The sequence below is a fragment of the Miniopterus natalensis genome, chromosome 14 (assembly GCF_054644295.1).
Source record: "Miniopterus natalensis isolate mMinNat1 chromosome 14, mMinNat1.hap1, whole genome shotgun sequence".
NCBI lineage: Eukaryota > Metazoa > Chordata > Mammalia > Chiroptera > Miniopteridae > Miniopterus > Miniopterus natalensis.
In genome coordinates this window covers 41,335,501-41,358,500 of record NC_142094.1, presented here as the reverse complement: position 1 = coordinate 41,358,500, position 23,000 = coordinate 41,335,501, and the positions used below count along the sequence as shown (strand labels likewise).

The window sequence follows — 23,000 nt, the reverse complement described above, 5'->3', positions numbered from 1 at the left end:
CGGGGGGCGGCGCTCTCAGGGCCCAGCAGCCCAGCCCCGGCCCTCGCGGCGCCCGCGACTCCCGCAGGGCGGTCACGTGGGGAGTCACGTGGCCCCGCCCGGAAGTGCGCCGGGGGCCGGACGGCCGGGCGGCGCGGGACCCGCTGGGCGGCGCCGGGTACGCGGGCCTCCCGGGCGGTCCGGGCGCGGCCCTCTGGTGCCCCCTCCGTGGGCGGCGGCCCTGTCCCCCTGCCCCGCGCGGCCCTCCCGGAAGTGGGGCGCGGGCCCCCGCAGCCTCACCCACCCCCGTGTGCCGGGTGCCCGCCGCTTTACTCGGAGCCAAAGTTTGTGCAGCTGCGAGGTGGGGCGGGTTCCACCAGCCCGGCCTTCTGCCCTGGGTAGCTGTGAGGTTCGAGGGGATTCGGGGGTGAGCTGCGTCCACTGGAGAGTGCGGGGCAACGGGAAGGCGGCCGGGGGCGGGGCCCGCGGGTTCCCGGTCCCGGTCCTCCAGCCAGCGCGGGCGAGGCCGGGGCTCCGGGCGAGCGCGCCCCCGCCGGAGCCGCGGGAGGCGGGGGCGGTTCGCCGGGCGGGGTGGTGAACGGCCCGGGCGCCGTCTGGAGCTGCCGCGAGCCCCGTGTCCCCTCCTGGGCGCGGGATAGAGCAGGGAACGACACCGGGAGGTTCTTTGGAATAAGAAAAGTAGAACCTAAGGTTCACTAAGAAGCATTCCCATTTTTTCTGGGAATAGGGCATTAAGGCCAGTCATGCCCGTGATGCAGCAAGTCGCAGTTATGTTGCAAAAAAAAAAACATGCTGAGCCCCTAAAAGCCCTTTCGTTGCCTCTTATTTAAGCTAAAGCTTTTTATTATTCCTGCCTTTTATCATCAAAATGTGAATGATCAGGAACCAGTTTAGCTCATCCTGTTACTTGACTAAGGGCACCTGGGAAGTAAGAATATAGACACCCTCCCCCGCCACCCACCCACCCTGTGTTAGAGCAGTTTCCTAAGGCCCTCCTGCCTGGTTACCCCCGACTCTCCTATAATCTTACAGGTGGAGCAGGGCATTTTTCCTCCCCTTCACAGCAGGAGTTGGGGCCCAGAGGTTTAAGTGCCATGGCAAGGCCAAAACTAGAACCAGGTGTCAGGGTCCTTTTGTGTTGCTTTGTTGCCATTCATCACGTCATCCCGGGCTCCTCCCCTCTCCTGGACTTCCCTGTCCATCTGAATATGCCATGCTGTCTCCACTCAGTCAGTCATAGCGGCTCCCTGAGGCTCCTCAGAGTGGGTTTGCTGACCACACCATGGCTCTGAGTGACCCACAGTGAAATGAGAGCGCATGGAAGGAAACAGGAGGTGGAAATTAATGTTTGTGGGCACCAGCTATGTCCAAATGACTGTGATGGCTGGGTTCCTGTTCTAATTCTTTGAGGGTTGGGGCAGAGGGACACAGGGCACTCAGATACCTCCTGGCTGTGAGGAGAATGTTCTGAGCAGACTGCCTCATGGCCAGAGGAAAACCACTCAGTCCTTCACCACCTTGTCCACTCCCAGGAACAGGGAACAGTCGGAACTGCTTGCCCTCATGACCTCTCTGTTTTAAGCATTTGCAGGCCCCAGGATGCTATGCTGCTCCATGAGCTGGTCACCGAGTCTGTAAACAGCAGCCCTTTCTGAACCTCTGGCTGTCTGGAAGCTCTGCTGCGCTCCTCGCCAAGGTAGATGACTGCGCCTTGCCTGGGGCATACGGAGGCAGGCAGCACCCACTCTGGGCTACTCAGGCTCTGGGAGGCGGACAGAGGCAGGCAGTGGACTGAGCTCTCCCCGGCTCTGCAGAGCCCTCTCCCCAGCCCTTGCCCAGCGCTGTATCCTGATGTCACTTTGCCTACTCTCTCTGTCCTTCCTTGTATCCAGGCAGTCATCAAGGTCTGCTGTGTCTCTGAGCTACTATTCTTCTCCTGGCCTCCACCAAGGAGTGGGCCCTCTTTATCCCACACCAGGATGACCTGCCTCCATAAGCTAACCTCACCCATCTATGGCCAGCACGGAGTTTCCCACATCCTTACCCGCCTACAGGGGCTCTTTGCTGTTGACCACAGCCTCCACTCCATAACACACCATGCCCCAACCCCACATCAGGCTGGCCCCTCAAGCCCCCAATCGTGTGACTCTTACCTGGGAGTCCCAGAGCCTCTTCTCGGTCTACCTGCCCTCATCCAGCAACATCTTCACACTTCATGGTTCTCCCAGTCTCTGCCTTGTGCTTAGCAATTCCATGGGTAGGCTGCAGTCTCTGTTTTTCACTGTGCTGGAAACACCTTCAGGCTGAGTGCTCTGAGTTAGAATTGATAAACCAACTGGAGATTTGGGGAGAATTCAGTAAGTGCCACTAAGCTGGTCACATAGGGGAAACTAAAGAGTGTAAATGAGTCGAAGACCTCAAAATGCTATATCCTGTTGAGGAAACCGGACCTCCATTCATGGAAGACTCAGAGCAGTTTCCTAATCATTGTCACATCTTGGCACATGTGCAACGTGATCATGTCTTTGTGGCACATGAGGTACACGAGAAGGTTTGACGTTCCTGCCTGGGGTTCTCCCAGCTGCGTGCAGCTGGCCCGAGAGCTCTGGCCTCACCAGGCTTGGGCAGGCTTCTCCGCGGTGGAGAAGATCGAGGTCTTGCTGCACTCCAGGGGTCCAAGACACTGTGGGAAGCTCTGAATTAAGAATTTACCAGTTGGTGAATAATAAAACACATTTTATATAATTAAGCCTTAAAATGTGTGGCACAGAGGGTGCATGTGTGGGTGGTGGGGAAGGAGGTTCGGAAGGGCCAGAGATACTGGTGGATGTGGCTGCGGACACAGCAGTCAGGCAGGTGTGAGCATGCGCAGGGACAAGGTCAGGCGGCCTCTGTTTCCACCCAGAGCAGGAAGAACATGTGAATGAAATTCCTGTAATGCTGAAACCACTCCTTGTGGGCTTTGAAGCTTGTCTTCTGGGGCTGTTTTTGATTTGAGGAGAAACACACTTCTGGACTACCCAGAGGGAGGTTCAGTAGCTGCCCTGCATTCCAGGCCAGGCTCTGACTGGCTGCCTCCCTGTGCAGTTGACTCCTGTCCAGATTGAGAGCTGGGCCTTCCTTACAGTTGGTTCCATTAGGCCCGTAGTTGGTCTAATGCTGTAGTGAAAGGGGTCAGAAGACAGAGGAAAGAGCCCCAGCGTTGGAATCAGACAGGCCTGGGTTTGGATCCCAGCTCTGCCGCTTCAGGCTGTGCCACACCGTGCTCTATAAAATGGGAGGAACTGAAGGTTCCTGTTTTACCAGGTTCCTGTTTTTTGCCGTGAGGGGGTGACGAAATAACACCAGGAGGCCCTCAAGGTGGCGCCTGGCACACAGTGAGGGCTCAGTAGATGTTTGCTGGGCTTATGATCCTCTTCATCACTCAGGCCATGCTTAAGGATGCAGGGACTGGGAGGCGACCTTGACCTTGCTTCTCCCTGGCAGATGAAGTGCGTCTTGGTGGCCACAGAGGGCGCAGAGGTCCTCTTTTACTGGACAGACGAGGAGTTTGAAGAGAATCTGCGGCTGAAGTTTGGGCAGCCAGAGAATGAGGGAGAAGAGGTGAGTGTGGGACTGGAGGGATGGGTGGGAGCGGACAGCACAGAAGGCCAGGAGGCAGGAGAGCCAGTCCACCCTCTGGGGCTGCGCCAGAGTCCCTCACACCCCCTCCACCCCAAATTCTCAGCTATATTAAGGTGTCATTGACATACTATAACCTGAACATACTCAAAGTATACAACCTGATGTACTTTAATATGTACATATACCTGCGATCGCATCACAGTCAATAAAATGGACATATCCACATCCCCCAAATTTGTGATCCTTCACCCCCCACCCCCCACCCCCGCTCTGGCAACCACAGATCTGCTCTTTGTCACAATAGATGAGTGTGTATTCTGTAGACTTTTACATGATGAAATCATACAGCAGGTACTCAGGCTGGTTTTGGTGTTGGGTCTGCCCTTTAGGGTTGGCTCCAGCAGCCCCGTGTAGGTCTGATGCTATGGTGAGAATTTCTTTCATGCAGGATGATTGTTTTGAGATTCATCCCCCTTGTACTGCGTATCAGTAGTTCATCCCCTTTCGTTGTGAGCAGTCTGCTTTGACAGTGCGCCACAACCTGTTGATGGGAACATCCGGTGGTTTCTAGTTGTCCCTTACACGTAAAGCAGCTGTGAACATTCACCTACAGGTCTCTCTCTGCGTGGACATCGGCTTTCACTTGTCACGGGAATCCCTAGGGTAGCATGGCTGGGTCATGTCAGCATATGTTAAACTTTTTATGAAACTGCCCAGCCTTTCTAAAGAGGTGGTATCATTTTATGGTCCACTAGGAGTGTATGCGACGTCCATTTCCTCAGTAGCCTGGCTAACACTTGCTGTGGTCACTCTGTGGATTTAGTCACTCTGATAGGAATCTAGTAGAAAGTGGCTTTTCTATTAATATAATTTGTTCACGAGAGAAGCTCATGATTGTGTTTTAATTTTCATTTCCTTAATGACTAACGATTTTGAGCATCGTTTCATGTGCTTATTTGCCATCCTTATAACTTTAATGAAGTATCTGTTCAAATCTTTTGCCAATTTATTGGCTTGTTTCTTATTTTTATTGAATTTTGAGAGTTTCTTGTGTATTTTGTGGCATTTTTGTTTGTTTTTTGTTTGTTTTTGTATCCTGGGTATAAGTCCAAGGAAGATACATGTTTTGTAGGTATTTTCTTCTGATCTGTGTCTTATCTTTGCATCCATCTAACAGTGTCTTTCAAAGAGCAGAAGTTTTTAATCTGATAACTTCACTTTGTCATTTTCAGTCCTTAAGCTTTTATTTCAACCAGCCATTTGTTGATGTTTCTCTTCCTCTTTAAGAAAAACCTGTTAAAGGAACAAACTAATGAATTCCTGACTTTTCAGTTCCTACATGACTAGTGTAAAGAAAAGAGCCTCTAAAGTTCTACTTTCATATGTATACAACATACTTTTTTCCTGATCCTATAGATAATGTGAATTAATTCTAGGAAATTTAGAAACAGAGAGTAATTGTTTTTAAATGACCCATAAATTTACTACCCTTAGCTATTAGCTCTTTAATATATTTTCTTTGTGTCTTTCATTTTTATATATAGTTGGGATCATGCCACATTTACAGTTTTGTTTTCTGGTTTTTTTGCTTCCATTATATCTAATGCATTATCCCATTTTGTTAAATATTCTCAAAAGCATAAACGTTCATGGAAACATATTCCTGTGTATGAATAAATGCGTCCATTTATTTAGCCATTTCCTCAATGTTGGACTGTATATCGCTTGTAGTTGTCTGTAGCTATTGCTATAGGGAACATTTGTACTTGAATTTTACCTCACACCTTACTATTTCCTTAGGATAAATTCCTAAAAATAGAAACATTGATTCAAAAGCCATTCAAAGATATTGTACCACTTTATAATTCCACCAACTCGTATGAGAATGTCCCTTTACACTCTCCTATACCAAATATTTTTATCTCCCCCCCAACCAAATAAATTCTTGCTATACCTGCAGTGAAAGCCACTATTTTTTAAATGAGTTGCTATACACAATCTAGATTTTTAAGTGACTTTTCTATTAATATAATTCGCTCATGACAGTTCCAGAAAATGATGACATGTGAACATTTGCTTATCTGGAGGAATATTCAGTCAACAGATATTAATTGAGAACCTACCATGTTCCGGTATCTGGGGATAAAGCAGTGAATGTGACCGTGCTCTTGTGGAATTAGAGGCTAAAGAGGAGTGACATACAGTGAACCAAGTAAATACCATGAGTTCAGGGAGTGATAAATGGTCTGAAAAACTTAAACTGGGTATGGGATGGAGAGTGACTGGGGCAGGGTGCCCTGAGGGTGGTCAGGAGAGGGGCTGTCTGAGCTGGGACCTGAAGGAGGAGACGGAGCCAGTGTTTAAGCTTCACTGACAGATTCTGCAGCCGCTGGGCACAGAACTTGGTTCCTGAATGTTGGGAGAAAATCAGACACACAGTGCTCATATATTAAATGCCATGTGTGGCCCCTGGCCAGCTGCCTGTTTTGCTTCTCAAGGCAAGGTCTTACTCAGCTCCTTGTAGGTTTCTGCAGCTCCGAGTTAGGACTCCGCTTTCTCCACATTCCAGCCAAGTCCCCGAAATCAGCTTGGGGAAGATCAGCAGTTTTCCTCCTTTCTTTTCATTCCAGTTTTGTGAATTTGAGCTATGACCATTCCACTGGCTTTATCCCATTTTGTTTGCAGATTTTCAACTAATTTGTCCAGTCTCTTTTTGGTTTTGTTTGTTTTGTTCCTTATTTGGGAGTGCAGAGAGAGGATGGATGGGAGAAGAGCTTATAAAAGTAAAAGTATGCTTGTTATGGAAATAGGGAAAGTACAGAAATGTAAAAAGAGTAGGGGGGAAATCACTCACAACCCCTCTGTCCAGAAATAATAAACTTAATGATGTTGATTTTCTTAATATTTTTCAATGCTTTTTATGTAGTTTAATATACAGAGCATGCATACCATTTTTTTTAAATGTAACATTGTATCAGAGGAATGTACCATGTCATTGAAGCACTCCACTGCTTAAGTGGCTGGCTGTTCTTCCATCACTTAGATTCCCCTGGCACTGGACATTTGCATTTCTCCCAGTTGCTTGCTACTATAAACGATGCTGTAGTAAACATCTTTGTACATGTGTCTTTGCCCCGCTCTCTGATCCTTTTCCGTAGGCTACATCCCCCCACAGCAGACCTTCTGCTACAAAGGGCATGGACTTTAGTAGATGCAGCAAATGTTCTTAGAGTTGGCCAGCTCTCCATTAAATGCCCAAGCATTGCACTGTGGAATGTGGCCTAATCCCTCAATGTTTCCTTCTGCTTTCAGTCCTAAACACAGAACCCTTCCAAGCCTTCCTAACTACCACCCAAGGTTTGGAGGCAGTGTCTTCCTGCTCCCCCCTCTGACAGAACAGTGATACCCTTGCAGGCAGATCTAGAACTGTGGAGACCCTTGGTGGCAAGGCCGGGTCTTTTCTGTTTCTTTGTCCCCAGTGTCTGGTACACTCAAGCAGTGTTGTTGTCTTCCCCTCTTGCAGCTTCCTGCCCTGGAGGACCAGCTCAGCACCCTCCTGGCCCCAGTCATCATCTCCTCCATGACAATGTTGGAGAAGCTCTCAGACACATACACCTGCTTCTCAACAGAAAACAGCAACTTCCTCTATGTCCTTCACCTGGTGAGTGTGTGGTCCTGGGCCCCTGTTCCTCCTCCCTTGACTCCATGGGCAGTCCACATGCCTCTCCCTGATCTTGAACTTTAGACTCCTTTAGAAGGCAGAAGCCGAGTCTTACTAAAATCCCCTGGGACCTGATCCTCCCCTCACTGTCCCCATGGAACAGGGCCGGTGAGGGGTGTCCCCTGGGGCCAGCTGACATCAGCCCACTGTGCTAACAGTTCGGAGAATGCCTGTTCATCGCCATCAACGGAGACCACACAGAGGGCGAGGCGGACCTGCGGCAGAAGCTGCGTGTGCTCAAGTTCCTGTTCGAGGTGCACTTCGGGCTGGTCACTGTGGATGGCCAGCTCATCCGGAAGGAGTGAGTCCTTGTGGCTGATCCCCCCAGATCCTTTGCTAATCACCCTCTTGAGGCCAGGAAGTGTGTACCCAGCCTCTGTGAAGCTGCCTGTCCATTCTGTGCCCCTGGCTTCTTCCTGGCACCTTCCTGGGTACCTATCTGGCTTTGTGTCATGTTTGTGTGTGAGACAAACTGAGAATTGCAGCAAATTTCTCAGGCTTCTGGCTCCGGGTTCCTGCCCATCCCATCCCACTCCACTCCACGGCTAGGGCATGGTCTGAACGCTGCACCTTGTGCTTCATGGGCTCTCCCAGTTATTTGGTCAGGTCACGTGAGCTCTCCTGGCCCTGACAGTGATATAGGACTGTGCTTCTTTGGTTGAAGTTGAGGACAGCCAGCTTTTTAAAAAATATATATGTTTTTATTGATTTTAGAGAGAGAGGAAGGGAGAGGAACAGAGAGAAAGAAACATCAATGAGAGAGTACCATTGATTGGCTGCCTCCTGCACACCCCCTATTGGGGATTGATCCCACAATCCTGGCATGTACCCTGATGGGGAATCCAACCTGTGACCTCTTGGCTCATGGGTCAGTGCTCAACCACTGAGCCACACCGGCTGGGTGACTGCCAGCTTTTTCATGGCTCTCCCTGCTCTTCCCCCAGGCTACGGCCCCCAGATGTGGAGCAGCGCATGCAGGTGTGGGAGCATTTCCAGAGTCTGCTGTGGACCTACAGCCGCCTGCGGGACCAGGAGCAGTGTTTCGCTGTGGAGGTGACTACTGGGTGCCAGCATCATCAGGCCATGCAAGTGTCAGATCAGAGGGGCCATGCAGCTTTAAGACCACATCTTGATCCTTCTAATGAGTGAGGGCACGGGCTGGCTCCCAAACTCACTAGATTCTAGGTAGCAGACTAGAAGCCCCAGAAAGGCAGGGACCATGCTGGTCTGAGTCTCCCTGTTCCCAAGTATCCAGCACATAGTCTGTGCTCAGTGTGGACTGAATGCATGTGCCCATTGGCCAGGGCCTAAAGCAGGAGAGGGTGGTGGGTGACATGGCCTCCTCTCCCTGCCCACGTGTGGCCAGGCTGTGGAGCGGCTGATTCACCCTCAGCTCTGTGAGCTGTGCATAGAGGCACTGGAGCGGCACGTCATCCAGGCCGTGAACTCCAGCCCCGCGCGGGCCGGCGAGGAGGCCCTGCACGCCTTCCTGCTCGTGCACTCCAAGCTGCTGGCCTTCTACTCCAGGTGAGCTCCCCGGCCCCCACTCACCCCGCATGCAAAGCACCAGTCCCCGGCCAAGAAAACCTTCAAGACCCACTTCTTCCATGAAGCCTTCTCAGATTCTTCAATTGTCCAACCCCTCTCAGCTCACTCCCCTCTGAATTGTTTCTTTGGGCAGTGCTGTCTCAAGAGTCTGAATTTAGGGCTTCCTGATATGCTGTTACTGGTCTTTGGCAGTTTCCCATTGGTAATTTTTTTTTAACACAGCCAAGTTTTAGTCTAAAAATTAGTGAGCTAATTTTATCTACACCTTGCCTTTCTCCAGAAAGGACGAAATCAGCTGGTGTATTTGTAAACTCCTTGAGGGCAGGGACCACGCTCCAGTCTCCCTTAACCAACCCGTCCCCATCCACTGCCACTCGGGGTACTGGGCACATGCTGACCAGCTGCCTGTCCTCTCCGCAGCCACAGTGCCAGCTCTCTGCGCCCAGCCGACCTCCTCGCCCTCACCCTCCTGGTTCAGGACCTCTACCCCAGTGAGAGCACGGCAGAGTCCGAGGACGACCCTCAGGTCTCAAGCAGCTAGCTCGCCGGGCAGCGGGCGCCGTCAGGGAGACAGGACCCTCCAGAAAACCAGTCTGGAGGGTGCTAGGCAGGCTGCTGGGGCGGCCGTGGCTCCTGAGTCACTGTTCTGGGCACGTGGTGGTCATGACGCTTTCCTGCTGCTTTCAGATAGAAGGGGAGCTCTAGAATGCATGTGGCTAAAAGTGCAGATTTTTGGAGTCAGATAGTCCCTGTTTCACCACTTAGCCATGTGAGCTGGGCAGGTACTTCCCCCTTCTGAGTCTTATCTGTGCAATGGGACAATGACAGCATCTACTTCTCAGGGTTCTGGAGCAAGACTAAACCACCTAGGATTGAAACATCCCTGGAAAGTGAGGACACAGGGCTGGAAGGCCGTGCCTGTGAATCGCTGGGAGATAGAGGACCAGTGGGGAGGAGCCAGTCAGACATGCTCTAACTGTGGTTTCCTCTGCCTGTCACAGCCTTCCCCGCGGATGCTGCAGAGCAGCCAGAACATCCCCTTGCAGCAGGCCTGGAGCCCTCGTTCCTCAGGCCCCCCCAAGAGTTCTGCAGGGACTGTATGTGCTGTGTGCCCATGGGGAGGGGAGGGGAGGGGGAGGGGGAGGGGAGGGGAGGGGAGGGGGAGGGGAGGGGAGGGGAGGGGGAGGGGAGGGGGAGGGGAGGGGAGGGTCCTGACCCTGCTGGGAGAGCAGGGACCAGGGTTGAGCCCTCAGCCCAAGCTGCCCTATTCTCCTCCCAGGAGACAGACAGCTTCTCCCTCCCTGAGGAGTACTTCACCCCAGCTCCTTCCCCAGGGGAGCAGAGTTCAGGTTCAGGTGAGACATGGGCATGGGGGGGGAGAGGGGTAGTAGGAAGGAGGCAGATGCCAGGTGGCAGCCCTGGAGAGTCTGTCTTAGGTTCAGTGGACCCCCTGCCTTGTAAGAGCCCAGGCACAGACACCCGGGTTTCTAGAGCACAGGACACTGTCTGCAGCAGCCCCTCTGTTTACCCTGCTTGCTCCAGCTTGAATTTAAGGACTGTGAAGGCCACTCAAGTGATTGCCAAAACTTTTATGACAAGTTAGCTTCATTTAAAAATTCTCGTCTCATACATGTATTCTCTGTCTTCTGTTTCTTTTTTGTAATTAATAAGTAATCAGGTAATTAAAATTAAGTACTAATCATTCGATTTCAAGTACAGTGGTTTAAAATATAAATGTTCAGTCTCTATAGTTTATATCTTACCTGTTTTTTCAAAGTATGTGGATAAACAACAAAAATAAATAAAAATATTCAAAATGCTATTAACAAAACAAAAAAGACAACGTTGCTTAGAGAAATATAGGAGCCAAAATCTAGACTGTTGTCACTATAAATGGGCATCATCATATTTATCTCTGAAGTTCTTAGGCAAAGGGAACGCCGACATCATCTGATAGAAGAGAAAAGGCCAGGGCTTCAGGAGGAGGAACTTGGCAGGGACTGAGTGTTGAAACGAATACCCTATGTGGCTTCCTTATGTGGCAGTTCTGGACACTGGCCGTGCAGTGGAAAAACCTGGGCAGCTGTGGTCCCAGGCTGGAGTCCAGATTTGAATACTTCTAGAAACTTCCCTGTGAGGCAAGTGAGCCTCAGGGTGAGAACCAGTACTATGCACAGATTTAGGTTCTCACCTCTGGCTGCACAGTGGGCTCACTGGGAATCTTTAAAAACTGTTGAAGCTGGGCCTATGCCAGAGATTCTGACTTCACTGGCCTGGGGTGTGGCCTAGGCATAGGGATTTTTAAAAGGTCTCCTGTGCAGCCAGTTAAAACCCACTGGTTAGACATCCTTAACTTTAGGTCCTTGGATGGGCTGCAAGGAGCCTGGGACCCCCGAGGTCATGTCCTGATTCACTTATGCTTGTACATTTCTCTGAGGCAGGGGTCCGTAGCTGTCCTCTAAGCTTTTCCGTGAGCCCAAAGCACATTGAGAAGCACTGTTTGGGGGTGATCGATGAAGTTCCCTTTCCTCACTGCTCCCTTTCCTCATTCATCACAGTCCTCCTCCTCGCCCCTTTCTCTCAGTGGCTTTTGATGCCTCAGAGCGGTAAATAATGCCATTCCACAGTGCACAGAACTCACAGCTCACAGGCGGCTTGACTTGCACTCATCCATTTGTAAATCAGGTGTTCGCGACAGGAACAGACTCTCCCCAGAGAAACATGGTTATAAATGATAGTTATTCACAGTAAACTATAAGAGAACACTATTATTACAAACATATAACATTTCCAATATGTAGTGAGCTCCATAGGTTTTCGTGAGCTATACTAAGAAGGGAAATCTAGCTCAATTCCAGGTGCTGAGTAAAAGCTTGCTGATTGACTAAACAAATGGGGAAATGTAGGCTGTGTGCTGCCTCCTGGTGACAAGGCACTGTTACAGCCAGGCAGGGCCCTAAAGGAGAAGAGAGGGCAGAAACAAAGGGGGGGTTAAGGGGCTGAGGAACATGCCTCCCGCATTGCCAGCACCTGGCTCTGGGAGGGCTTCTCTTCCCAGTCCAGGCTGCTTTAGCCCTGGCACTGCAGAGTTTGCTCGCACTTGCCCGCTTGGGAGAGGATGGGAAGGGTAGTGCTGCTCCAGCCCATGCTAAGTGCTTGCCCAGACAGCTGTTATGAGTAGCTGGGGTGGGGCCATTCCTGCTCCACCCTCCTCCTCTGATACACTATTGGGTCATTATTTATAGTTCCCAATTATTTATGTTATTTTATTACCTGTGGCCTGCAGGTAGCACCATCTGGCTGGATGGGGGAACCCCACCCACTGATGATTCCCTGGTCCAGGTAAGTTTCTTCTGGGGGAGGGGAATGTGCCAGGGCACCAGCTGATCTGAGATGCTGCAGTGAGGGCTAGGGACTCTGAGGTTTCTTCTCCAAGTAACTCCTGACACCTCAGGGCTGATAGTGCAGGGCACAGCTCAGCCCAGAGGCAGGGGCTGGGATGGGGGCGGGGAGATGAAGGATGACCTCAACTCCTGATAAATCCCCACTCCTCTGACTGGTCTTGGGAGTGAAAGTCCAATTTAGTTTTTTGTGTGTTTTTTAAATGAAAATGTAAATAAATTCATTGTAGAAAAATTGGGAAACACAAAGTAAGTTATGAAAAAAAGACTAAAAATCTCTAGATAGATAGATAGATATACACACACTCTACATATATATTTTTTCTTTTACCAAATTTGAGTTCTAATGGATTTCATTGCACTCTTTTCCTTAAACATATTCTCATTTGCTAGGTACTCTTCAACAGTGTGGCCTGCTACTGCTTGAGGCCATCCTGTGTGTATGTTGTTACTTATTTGGCAAACACCCAGAAGAACTAGCACATTGTGTCAGCTTTTTGCTGTTATCATAAGACTGCAGTGACATCCTTACAGAGAGGTTTTGGTGGCATCTCTAATGCGTTCCTTAATTCTCTACCTCTGCCCACTAAAGGCTTTCTTAGAACCTCTGTAAGGCTGTAGTCTTGCTCATATAGTCGTTCCAGTTTCTCCCACTGGAATGGCTATCATGATGTTCTGAGGGTGGTTGAAATGACAAGATGTCATTAAATTTAAATGCCTTCATCTATGTGAAGACATGGGGAGGGAGCCCCTTGCCCTCACTCCACCCTGCCTGTTTTTCCTGCCTTTTCTATTTCTCCTTTACCACCCACCTCCCTTGCTTGGCATCCAGTCCTGAGTCTGGGCAGAAAGGCCCAGAAGCAGCTGAGAGATGGACATTAGAACCAGAGCTGCTAGGGTGCAGGGACTTACGAGCTGGGATTTCCTGGAGCTGAAACATTTGCTCCTCATGGTTTACAGTGAGGATGGCAAATGGACAGTGGTGGGTGGATCCAGCGTGGCAGGACGCCAGCTCAGTACCCCTCCCACAACAGCCCCCCTTCCTCCACAGATAGGAGAAGACACACTCCAAACACTGATCCCCAGCTCCCCAGCACCTTCCTGCCCTAGAAGGATTTTCCTGGATGCCAGTGTGAAAGAGAGCTACTGCCCCATGGTGCCCCACACCATGTACTGCCTGCCCCTGTGGCCAGGCATCAACATGGTGCTCCTGACCAAGGTACAAGGGCCCCACCTGCCCCACCTCCCTGCAGCCTGGACACCTTCCCCAACTGCCTGTTCCCGTGCCCTCTGCCTCTTCCTCTAGGGCCCCAACGCGCCCCTGGCCCCCGTCCTCTACCAGCTGCTGGATGGGTTTTCCCTGCTGGAGAAGAAGCTGAAGGAGGGGCAGGAGGCCCGGAGCTCCCTGCGGTCCCACCCGCTCATGGGGGACCTGCGCCAGAGGATGGACAAGTTTGTCAAGAATCGTAGGGGCCAAGAGATACAGGTAAGGCCGAGTTCTCAGTATGCCCGCCCCGGGAGAGGAGGCAGGGCCTCTTCAGCCCACACCAGTGAGGGGCCCACGGCTCTGGGCCCAGCCTCTGCCCCACCACGGGTCTGTGATCCTTGTTCCCCTGTTAGGCAATTGTGACAAAAACTTAACGGCACTTGACATTTTCAGAGCATGTTTATGTGAGTTTGGCAGAACACGAATTATAATTTCCACTTTTTTAGAGGAGGCGTGGACTTAGATCGTGATTTGGCCAAGATTTCTAGGGGAGCCAGAGCCTGAGTCCAGGACTCAGGAAGGGCTATGGGTCTGCCCCTGGTGCTCCTCACAGCCTGGGAGGTCTCACAGAGATGCCACTCCCACCCCCAGGGGACTTAAAGCCCAGATGGGGAGAGGAGGTTAGGAGACAAGGGAGAGTGCGGGAGGCAATGCCTGAGCAGCAGGAAACAGGCTCAGTGGAGTCGGGAGCCTAGCAGGAAGTGGGGGTAGATTGGGTAGCATAGCTGCTGGTGGTGCTTGGGTCTTGGGTCAGCCTGAGGAACTGAGTCACTGTGGCTGCCTGCGCATCGGCCTGAAAAAGAGCAGAAGGGTTGGAGGAGGCAGAGCAAGCCAGTGATGCCCAGCCCCAGCCCCAGCCCCAGCCCCAGCCCCAGCCCCAGCCCCAGATAGCCCAGATTCTCTGCCCAGAGCAGCTGGAAGACTGCTCAGCATCTCCCAGTGCTCCCAGCTCTCAGTGGCATTGCGTTGGAATGCAAAGTTCCTCTTTAAGGAGATGGCTCAGGGCTCCTTCTCAGTGCCCAGCGCCTGCCCCATGTCCAGCCTCCCTCAAGTCACTTACCTGCCACTCTGGCAGTATTAGTTTTTGTGTCTGTGCCAGCCAGGCAGCGAGCCCAGTACTTGGCACACAGAAAGTGCTTTTGAAATGAATACCTGCCAAGTGAGTAGAACATGGTGTACAGCGGGTGCAGAGAGCTGGGGGACCTGCCAGAGACCCCCACATTGGCTGTGCGAGGACACATGTGCACGGGCCCTAAATAAGCCTTCAGGGGGTAACCTCTCAGAGCCTGGCATCTGGAAGGTCTCCCTGGACCTCGCTGTGGTCTCACCATCAGGAAGCTGACCTGTCCCCTGTCCTACAGAGTACCTGGCAGGAGTTTAAGACCAAGGCCTTCTCCAGAAGTGAGCCCGGATCATCCTGGGAGTGAGTGGTGGGCTCTGAGGGCAGGGGGGCAAGTTTGGACAGAAAGGGCAAGTTGCCTCCAGGCCAAGAGGGAGAGAATGTTTAGGAAAGCGCTTCTGAGGGCACAAGGGTCTGGGAGAGTGGGGTCCAGTCCTTGGACACTGGAGGGAAATTTGGAAGCAGAGCGGCTAGAAGCTAAGGAGCCGGGCCATGAGGACCCCACACCAGGGACACACTGCCCAGGTTCCAGCCCAGCTTCATCCCTGATCCAGTGTAACCTCACACATGTCACTCCCCCCATTTATTCGTGAAATAAACCATGAAGTTGGACTAGATCCCATGAACTGCACCGAAGTGCAGGAAATGCCGTGTTGGGGGAAACTGGGATGAGGGTGAGGCATGCTTTGTTAGCTGTATCTGTCCTCGGTGCAGGGGCAGGATGAGGTGCTGTCCCAGGGGTGACCTTGCAGGATAAGGTGCTGTCCTAGGTGGGTCTGCCAGTGCAGGGGCAGGGGTGACCCCCACAGGGGACAGTGTATTCTCCTAGGGCCCTTCCCGCTGTGATGCTCTCATCTCATTCCCAGGCTGCTCCAGCTGTGCGGGAAGATGAAGCGGCAGCTTTGCGCCACCTACCGCCTGAGCTTCCTGACCACAGCTCCCAGCCAGGGAGGCCCTCAGCTGCCCCAGCACCTGCAGGACCAGGTCCAGATGCTCATGCAGTGAGTGTGGGTGTAGCCCCTGGTGACCAGGAGAAGGGGGACCCCCTCCCCATTCCCTGCTTCCTTGCTTTCCCTGCAGAGAAAAGCTGATGGACTGGAAGGACTTTGTCCTGGTGAAGAGCAGGAGGAATGTCACCATGGTGTCATATCCTGATGTCAGAGCCCCAAGCCGGTCCCTCCACCTGCCCATTCTAAGGACTGCAGCTTTGGGGTGGGAGAGTACATATTCCACCACCTCAGCTGCTTTCCTCTGGACAACAGTAAGAGGAAATAGTGTCCAGGCGCTTGTCTGTAGAAACACTCCAAGGCTGAAATTTCAGAAGTCCCTGATGTCCCAGAGTTACTTCATAAAAACCTTAAAATTTATTCATGTTGATGTCCAGCCAGCAAAGTGGTGATGGGCATTCCATGAGGGGCGGCAGTCCTGGAGACCCTGTCGGTTTGAGAGCCATGTCCTCCTCAGAGGCCACAGCTCGCAGCAGAGCAGGAAGCCTCTGAGAAGGCCTGCACTAAATGTGTTTATCCCTGTTTTAAAAACCATATCCCTTTTATTACAGACCACTAGTTTTACTGAACTCTGGTTTTCCCTGGAACTTTATATAAAGCAGCTTTGCCTATATTAAAATCTCTAAAGGGCCTGGTCTCCAGTTCCCTGAAACTTCTGTCTCCAGTGTGCAGGTGAAAGGGATGACAGAGGCACCAGCCATGCCCTGCACTGGGTGTCTTTCCCAACCTTCCAACCTCTAAAGTGAAGTATAGAGTTGAACAAAGTCATGGTGAGGTGTGTGGGTTGAGCGGTCAGTTAGGCTCACTCAGTACGTATGTGGCTCTCCTCTCTGCTAGCCACACTGTGTGTATAATTTAAAATCATCCCTCATGAAGATCATAAAATATGAACATACCATTTTCCTGTTGCGTCTGGAACTCTAGTATTGGGGGTCCATTGTACTTGCATCTTAGAACTTCTCAGGATTGGGGTTCGGAGGTAAGGAGAGATCTGAGAGAGGGGCTCCTAGGGGTTGGCTGAAACGTTAACCTTCAGAGAGGGGCAGAAGCAGCAGGCCTGGCCTCCGACTCCACTGCTTAGTCTCGCAGAATTAGGTCAGGGTCAGAGAAGCATCCACCCTGGTTCCTGGCTTATAGCACCTTGACTCAGACCTGAACCTATCTAGAAGACTTCCCAGGCTTGGTGCATTTCATCTACGTGGACCGCACAACTGGCCAGATGGTGGCCCCTTCTCTCAGCAGCAGTGAAAGGACCTCGTCGGAGTTGGGCAAGGGGCCCCTGGCTGCCTTCATCAAAACCAAGGTAACCACTGCCTGGCCCAGGCACTCTTCCCTGCCCATCAGACAGGACATGCTGGCCTGGCCCCTGCCTGGGAGGGACTAGTCCCCCTGCTCTCAGGAGCACTCCCCACCTTAACTCCTACTGCTCCTCTGTCAGCATCTATGTCCAGCTCTGCAGGCACCTAAGATTAGCAACTTGTCTCTGTCACCCCAGCACCCTGATCAGCACCTGGGGCCACGCGAGCCTTGATCAATGCCGGGGAACACCTTCCTGGGCGTTTGCTAATGTCCTGGATTAGCAGAGACTGGACAGTGAAGTCAGAGGAAGAAACGGCCAGGGCCTGCCACAGTGCCTCGCATAAATGCCCAATAAGTATTTGTTGAATTAAATGAAACAAAAAACACAGCTTAATCAATTTGACTATTAGAACTTAAACTAGGTGGTTTCTACTAAGGAAGCATTCTCTGGGGATTATTTTATTCTCTTTAACTGACTCTCCTTCATGGCAAACTGGTATTTTGGGTAAGGAGAAGGGAGGACCCAGACTATATGTACATACAGAGACACACACACTTTATGCATCCAGGTATGTCATATGGTTAAAATCAGATGGGCGACAGAAGGCCTGTGTTGGAAATCCATCTCTGGCTCTCACTGGCTTTGTGGCTGGGGTATTACTTAGTCTAAGCTCAGTTTCCTCACCTGTATAAGAGGGTGGAAACACTATTGACATGGAATTAGTGCAAAGATTACAAATGCATGTAAAACCTTTAGCACTGTATGTGGCACAACAGAGAGCGATTACTTACTGAGTATTTACTGGGACTGCCATCACCATCATCACTTCCATCTCTGTCCCTCCTTCCAGAGATCGTTGGCTCTCTTGGTTCATCTCTTTCATTGTTTTTCTGTGCAGTTCGTTGTAGTTGGGCTCTTTCTGTCTATGCAATTGTGTTTACCACATTTTCACTTTCTATCGGGTGCATTTCCTCGTGTCATTAATTCTTTATAAACATGATTTTTAACAGCTCCACAATAGTCCATCATGGGAATGTAGCATAATTTACTCAGCCATTTCCCTGATGTCGAACAAGGAGATGGTTTCCAGGCTTTCGCGGTTATAAATAATTCCGCAGCGCACACCTGCGAGCATCCGTCTTTGTCTTCACCTCTGATTGCTTTCTCACAGTGGAGTCCCAGAAATGGAATTACTGAGTCAAATGGGAGGAATGTTTTTAAGGTTATTGATACATGTTGTCAGGTTGCTTTCCTGAAAACACAGCAAATCCATGTATTTGTTTGCAGATTTAATTAGACATTGCATTGTAGTCAGGTTTGGAGTGAATCATGTGCCTTCCACTCGGCTTTGTGGTGAGAGGGCTCATCAGGCTTGTTTCTAGCCCCGAGCTGTCCCTGCCGCCTTCCCTCAGATGGCTCAAAGACAGCATCAGCAAGTCCTTGAATGAGGCAAGAGGACATGGTGGCAGGTCTAAGTCACATAGTTCTTGGGCATTGTGTTTCCATCGGACCCCCTGATGAGCCTAGCTTGGACTTCACCACGGAAGCAGAGGACATGCCTAGATCAGGGTGCCCTGCGTGTTCAAACATCTTACTAGCATCTTCCAGGCCTGGAACCCATGTCAGAGGTTCCCAGCCCAGAAGGGAGGAGCTGACCCTAGACAGCAGGAGGGTTTCCAGGCAGCCACCCCTCCAGCTCCTACAGTGTTACCATTGTCTTTGGCTAGTTTCTGGCCTGAATGATGAGTTGACTAATTTATAGCTGGTTTGTATAGTGAAGATATATAAAGTGTTTCTACATATTTTTATCGTCATGGGAACTGGAGGAATAGTCCACCCATCCATCCCACAGGGATTATTATTGAGCTCCTGCTCCGAGCCAAGGCTGTGCCTGGGCACTAAAGGAGAGAAGAGCAGGAGACGCCCCTGGCCTTGAAGGAACTCCTCCTTCGGGTACTTTTCTGCCCCTGGAGGGGAGAGCCTGAGCTCTGCCCCTGCCATGGGGAGAGGGCCAAGCCACAGGCCTTGCTGTCAGGGAATGCTGAGCACTCTCTCCTTCCCCCAGGTCTGGTCTCTGATCCGGCTGGCACGAAGATACCTGCAGAAGGGCTACACCACGCTGCTGTTCCGCGAGGGGGACTTCTACTGCTCCTACTTCCTGTGGTTCCAGACCGAGATGGTGGGTGTGGCTTTCCTTTCCTAGTTACTCTTGGATGCTTTTCTCGTGGATGGTGTTCAGTCTGTCTCTTCATCTCTTCTTGTCCCTGGTGGAGCTGACAGATAAGCTAAGCCCGTTGGGACCCAGAACTCAGAGGTCCCACTTTCACACCCGCTCTATGACCCCTCCACCCAGCTGTCTAAAACACCTAGGCTGTTGTTCAAGGCAGCGTTAGGTAACGTGAACAGGGCGGCGCATGCCGCGTGTGAGAAAGGCTGCTCAGATCACCTGCTTTCTCAGCAGTGCCTCAACATCCTCCACTGCACTTGTAAAGCATGGCACACTGTTGTTCCCATTGTACAGGTGGATAAACCGAGGCTCAAAGCAATTAACCAGCCTGCCCAGATAAAGCTGACAGTGTGGCTTATGTCTCTTGGTTCCTAGCTGGTTCTCTAGTCCTCACTGTTCCTGCAGTGTACAGACATGGCCTGGGAGTTTATTGGGCTGTCCCAGTGCCTGCTAGTCTGTCTGTGTCTCTTTCCCCAGCCCTTCCTTTGCTTTCATTTTGTTTCTCTCCTTGTTTTCTCCTCACTTGTCACCATTAGTCATGATTCCAGCTCTCTAAAGGTCATTTCTCCTAGCCCCCCATGCCCTTGGTCCCGTTCTCCTGTGCCCACTGTTCATGCCCTACTCTCTCTCTGTTCTTGGCGAGAGGTGACCCTGAGCTGATGGCCCATTCCTCTTTCCACAGTGCAATCACAGGAGTCTCTCACCACTGTTCTTATAACCCCGCATCTACACAGCCCCAAGCAATGATTTGGGCCAGTATCATTGACCCCATTTTACACATTGGCGAAACATGATCTGGAGATAAACACCATGGCCAGGGTCACTGAGGTCATAGGTGATGAAGCCAGAACCCAGTTCTCAGCTCTTCTGACCTGTAGGCTCCCATGTTTGCTCTGTGTCTCAGAACTTCCCAATGTGTGTATGACCTTAGCCTTAGTTTCTAGGGTGAGACACGGCTTCATGTGCTTGGTTGGCCCCAGAGGGTAATGGGCTAAAGGAAGGCTGTGGGGTGGGGAGACCTGGTGTGACGTCTGGCTGCACCTGTGCCATCCTGAGTGGCCAGTTCGCACTGTCAAGTTCCCCTCCTCAGCTGCAGGGCAAGCCCACAGTCCCACATGGGCTTTCTGAGGAGCCCCATGACTGGACTTGGCACATAGTGGGCTCCCAGTGGATCTTGATTCACTCCCCTCTGATGTACACTGGGAATTCCCAGTGTTTTCAGGAAGAGACAGGCCTTTTGACAGTGCTCTGCTCATCATGGCACCTCCCCACTCACCCTCCCACTGGCCCTCATGAGCATAGCGACCCAGGCCCATTCACTGATAGGACTGAGAGCTACCATGTGCCAGGCACGATACTCTGAACTTTATCTACATTGTCTCTAATGTTCATTGGGATTTTTGTTATTCCCACTTCACAGATGAGAAAATAAAGTAAAAAGAGGTCCATGGTTTCCCCAGCACCAAGCACACTTCAGGCAGGGCTGAGTCAGGCTCTGAACCCGGTGTGTCGGACCCACACCATGTTCCTCCCACCATACCCACCACCTCCCCAATCAGGACCCTCCTCCTTCTCCCGCAGGGGTACAAACTCCAGATAATTGAGATGCCTGTCCTTTCCGACGACTCAACTCCCGTGGGCATGCTGGGAGGAGACTACTACAGGTGACATGAATTTGGAAGGCTTTTGGGGCTGCGGGTGCACAGATGTTGGGTGATAAGTGACAGTTCCCCCATGGGGAGCAGCTCCTCCTTCAGGGTGGCCCCCAAGAACCTAGAAACTCTCATTAGAGGCTCCTTGCAGCCTGGGCCAGCATCCCGTGAGAGAGAAAGTGAGTGGGAGACATTTGGGCTTTTGCCCATCTTGCTGTTGGCACCCTCTTGGCAGCATTTGCGAACATCTGCGCTGAGGCCCGAGGACTTCCCTGCTGGCTCTGTGGCATCTGAGCTAGAATGCTGCCCTCAGCAGGCCCCCACAGGGTTGAGAACCCAGAGGGACGGATGGACTGCGGCAGGCCGGTGCCGAGCCTTATACAATTTGGTCAGCGTGGGGCAGGGAAGGCCTTGCTGCCTGGGTGCTGGGAACTGGTGAGGGGACAGTGCCTGTGAGGTGCCAAGAGAGGCCGCTGGCTCTGGGGGGTACCGTGGCCTCGCTCCTGAATCCTGTCTTCCCTCTTCTTCCCTTAGGAAGCTCCTGCGCTACTACAGCAAGGGCCACCCAGCCGAGGCCGTCAAGTGTCATGAGCTGCTGGCCCTCCACCTGTCAGTCATCCCCATAGACGTGCTGGTGCAGCAGGCGGGGGAGCTGGCCCGGCGCCTGTGGGAGGCCTCCCGTGTCCCCCTGCTCTAGGCCAGGGTGGACTGCTGGGTACAGTGGCCCATGCACCCTGGTTCTCCAGCCCCCACCCCCATTTGCATACATTCCCCCTGCAAGAGCCTTCTTCTGTCCATGACAGCCACCTGAGGATGGGACAGTCCCCCGGGCAGCCCCAGAATCTCTTTTCTTTATTCCTTTTTTGTTTGTTTGTCTTCTTCTGTTCCCCCCCCCCTCAGGATTTCTTAAAGAAACCTCAGCTGGAGCAGTCTCCACTCCAGGCAGTGACCAAACCCCCAGATGCTTCCGTCTGGAGGAGGAAGGGGTCCAAGAGGCTCCCTTGGTCTCCTTAACAGCAGTGGCTGTGAGGTTGGAGCTGGGGCAGCCCCTCTTCCAGAGCTGGTCCGGTTACCCGCAGGAGACAGGGAGGAAGTCCCATTGCCCATATCTGAAGACACCTACCCTCTGCCTTTGTAGAAAGTAGGAAGAGCTCCCTCAGGAAGCCATTTCCCTCCCCAGGTGACAGGTGCTCTACTGGCCAGGTTTGAATTCCAACTCTGCCACTTCCTCTCTGCTATCCTGGGCAGGTTTCCCAAACTAAGTGTGCCTCCCCCCGTGTGGAGCAACAGTACCTCCCCTTCAGGGTGTTTATAGGTGCTGCTGGACAGGAGTTGTGTGCTCAATAAATGCTGGTTATGATTATTGATATTGTCCAAGTCAAACATGCCTGGGCCCTGGACCCTCCTTGGTGCCTAGAAACCCGGGCAGGTCCTGGCCTCTGCGTACCCCATTCTGTACCCGACTCCCAGCCTAGCCCCACCCAGAGATTCCTGTACTCCAGCCTCGTATCCCAGGCTTTGAGGTTTGTAAAAGCTCCCAGGCAGTCCTGGTGTGCCTGAGACTGAGAACCACTACCTTGCTGGAGGGGTGCAGCCTCCAGCCTAGAAGCTCCCACCCGGGGGGACACAAGGACAGGAGACCGTTGGAGCCCGGGGCCTTGGGGGCAGCAGTACCGAGCACAGCAGAGCAGTGGGCTCATTCATGATGTACAGGCGGTGCCAGGCCTCCTCTGTCCGCAGCCTGAAGCCAAAATCCATGTGAGTAAGACCGTTCTTTCCCGTTAAGGGAACAGCCTGAGGAGACAGAGGCACTAAAGGAACTAGAGCCGCACCTCGGGCTTAAGTGCTTCAAAGGTGGCAGTGAGGGACAGTCACCTGAGGTCATGGGGACTGCATTCCTCCTTGGTGTGACTTAATGGACAGAAATTTAAAACATTGGTTGTGGAAAATACAGAAGAGCACAAAGGGGAAACTAAGTCTGGAAGCCCCCCACTGTTTAAGGTCCCCACTTTTGTCACCTAATATTTCCTCTTAAATTTTAGCAGCTGTATGCTATGGCATTTCAGTTTAACCAATCCCCTGAGTCTCCTAATATTCTAACAACACCAGGTGAGTGTCCTGAGTGGGATTTTA

At 51.9% G+C, this 23,000-nt stretch overlaps 1 protein-coding gene across 3 annotated transcripts; it reads left to right on the top strand.

Moving 5' to 3' along the window:
* The first annotated feature begins 225 nt into the window (after positions 1–225).
* HPS1 (HPS1 biogenesis of lysosomal organelles complex 3 subunit 1) lies at positions 226–22,232 on the top strand. Of its 3 annotated transcripts, none has more exons than XM_087824493.1 (20): positions 226–340; positions 1,583–1,696; positions 3,487–3,603; positions 7,148–7,285; positions 7,504–7,646; positions 8,290–8,398; positions 8,712–8,872; positions 9,314–9,419; positions 9,895–9,990; positions 10,173–10,248; positions 12,180–12,235; positions 13,346–13,513; positions 13,601–13,780; positions 14,923–14,984; positions 15,548–15,682; positions 15,762–15,827; positions 16,847–16,991; positions 19,054–19,167; positions 20,797–20,879; positions 21,402–22,232. In XM_087824493.1, the coding sequence occupies exons 3-20, from the start codon at positions 3,487–3,489 to the stop codon at positions 21,562–21,564; spliced, it is 2,118 nt and encodes a 705-aa protein (XP_087680619.1). In that variant the 5' UTR covers positions 226–340; positions 1,583–1,696; the 3' UTR covers positions 21,565–22,232. The 3 variants fall into 3 exon arrangements, with proteins under 3 accessions (XP_087680619.1, XP_087680620.1, XP_087680618.1); XM_087824494.1 differs by having other exon boundaries at positions 226–388; XM_087824492.1 differs by having other exon boundaries at positions 226–406.
* Positions 22,233–23,000: the final 768 nt, after the last annotated feature.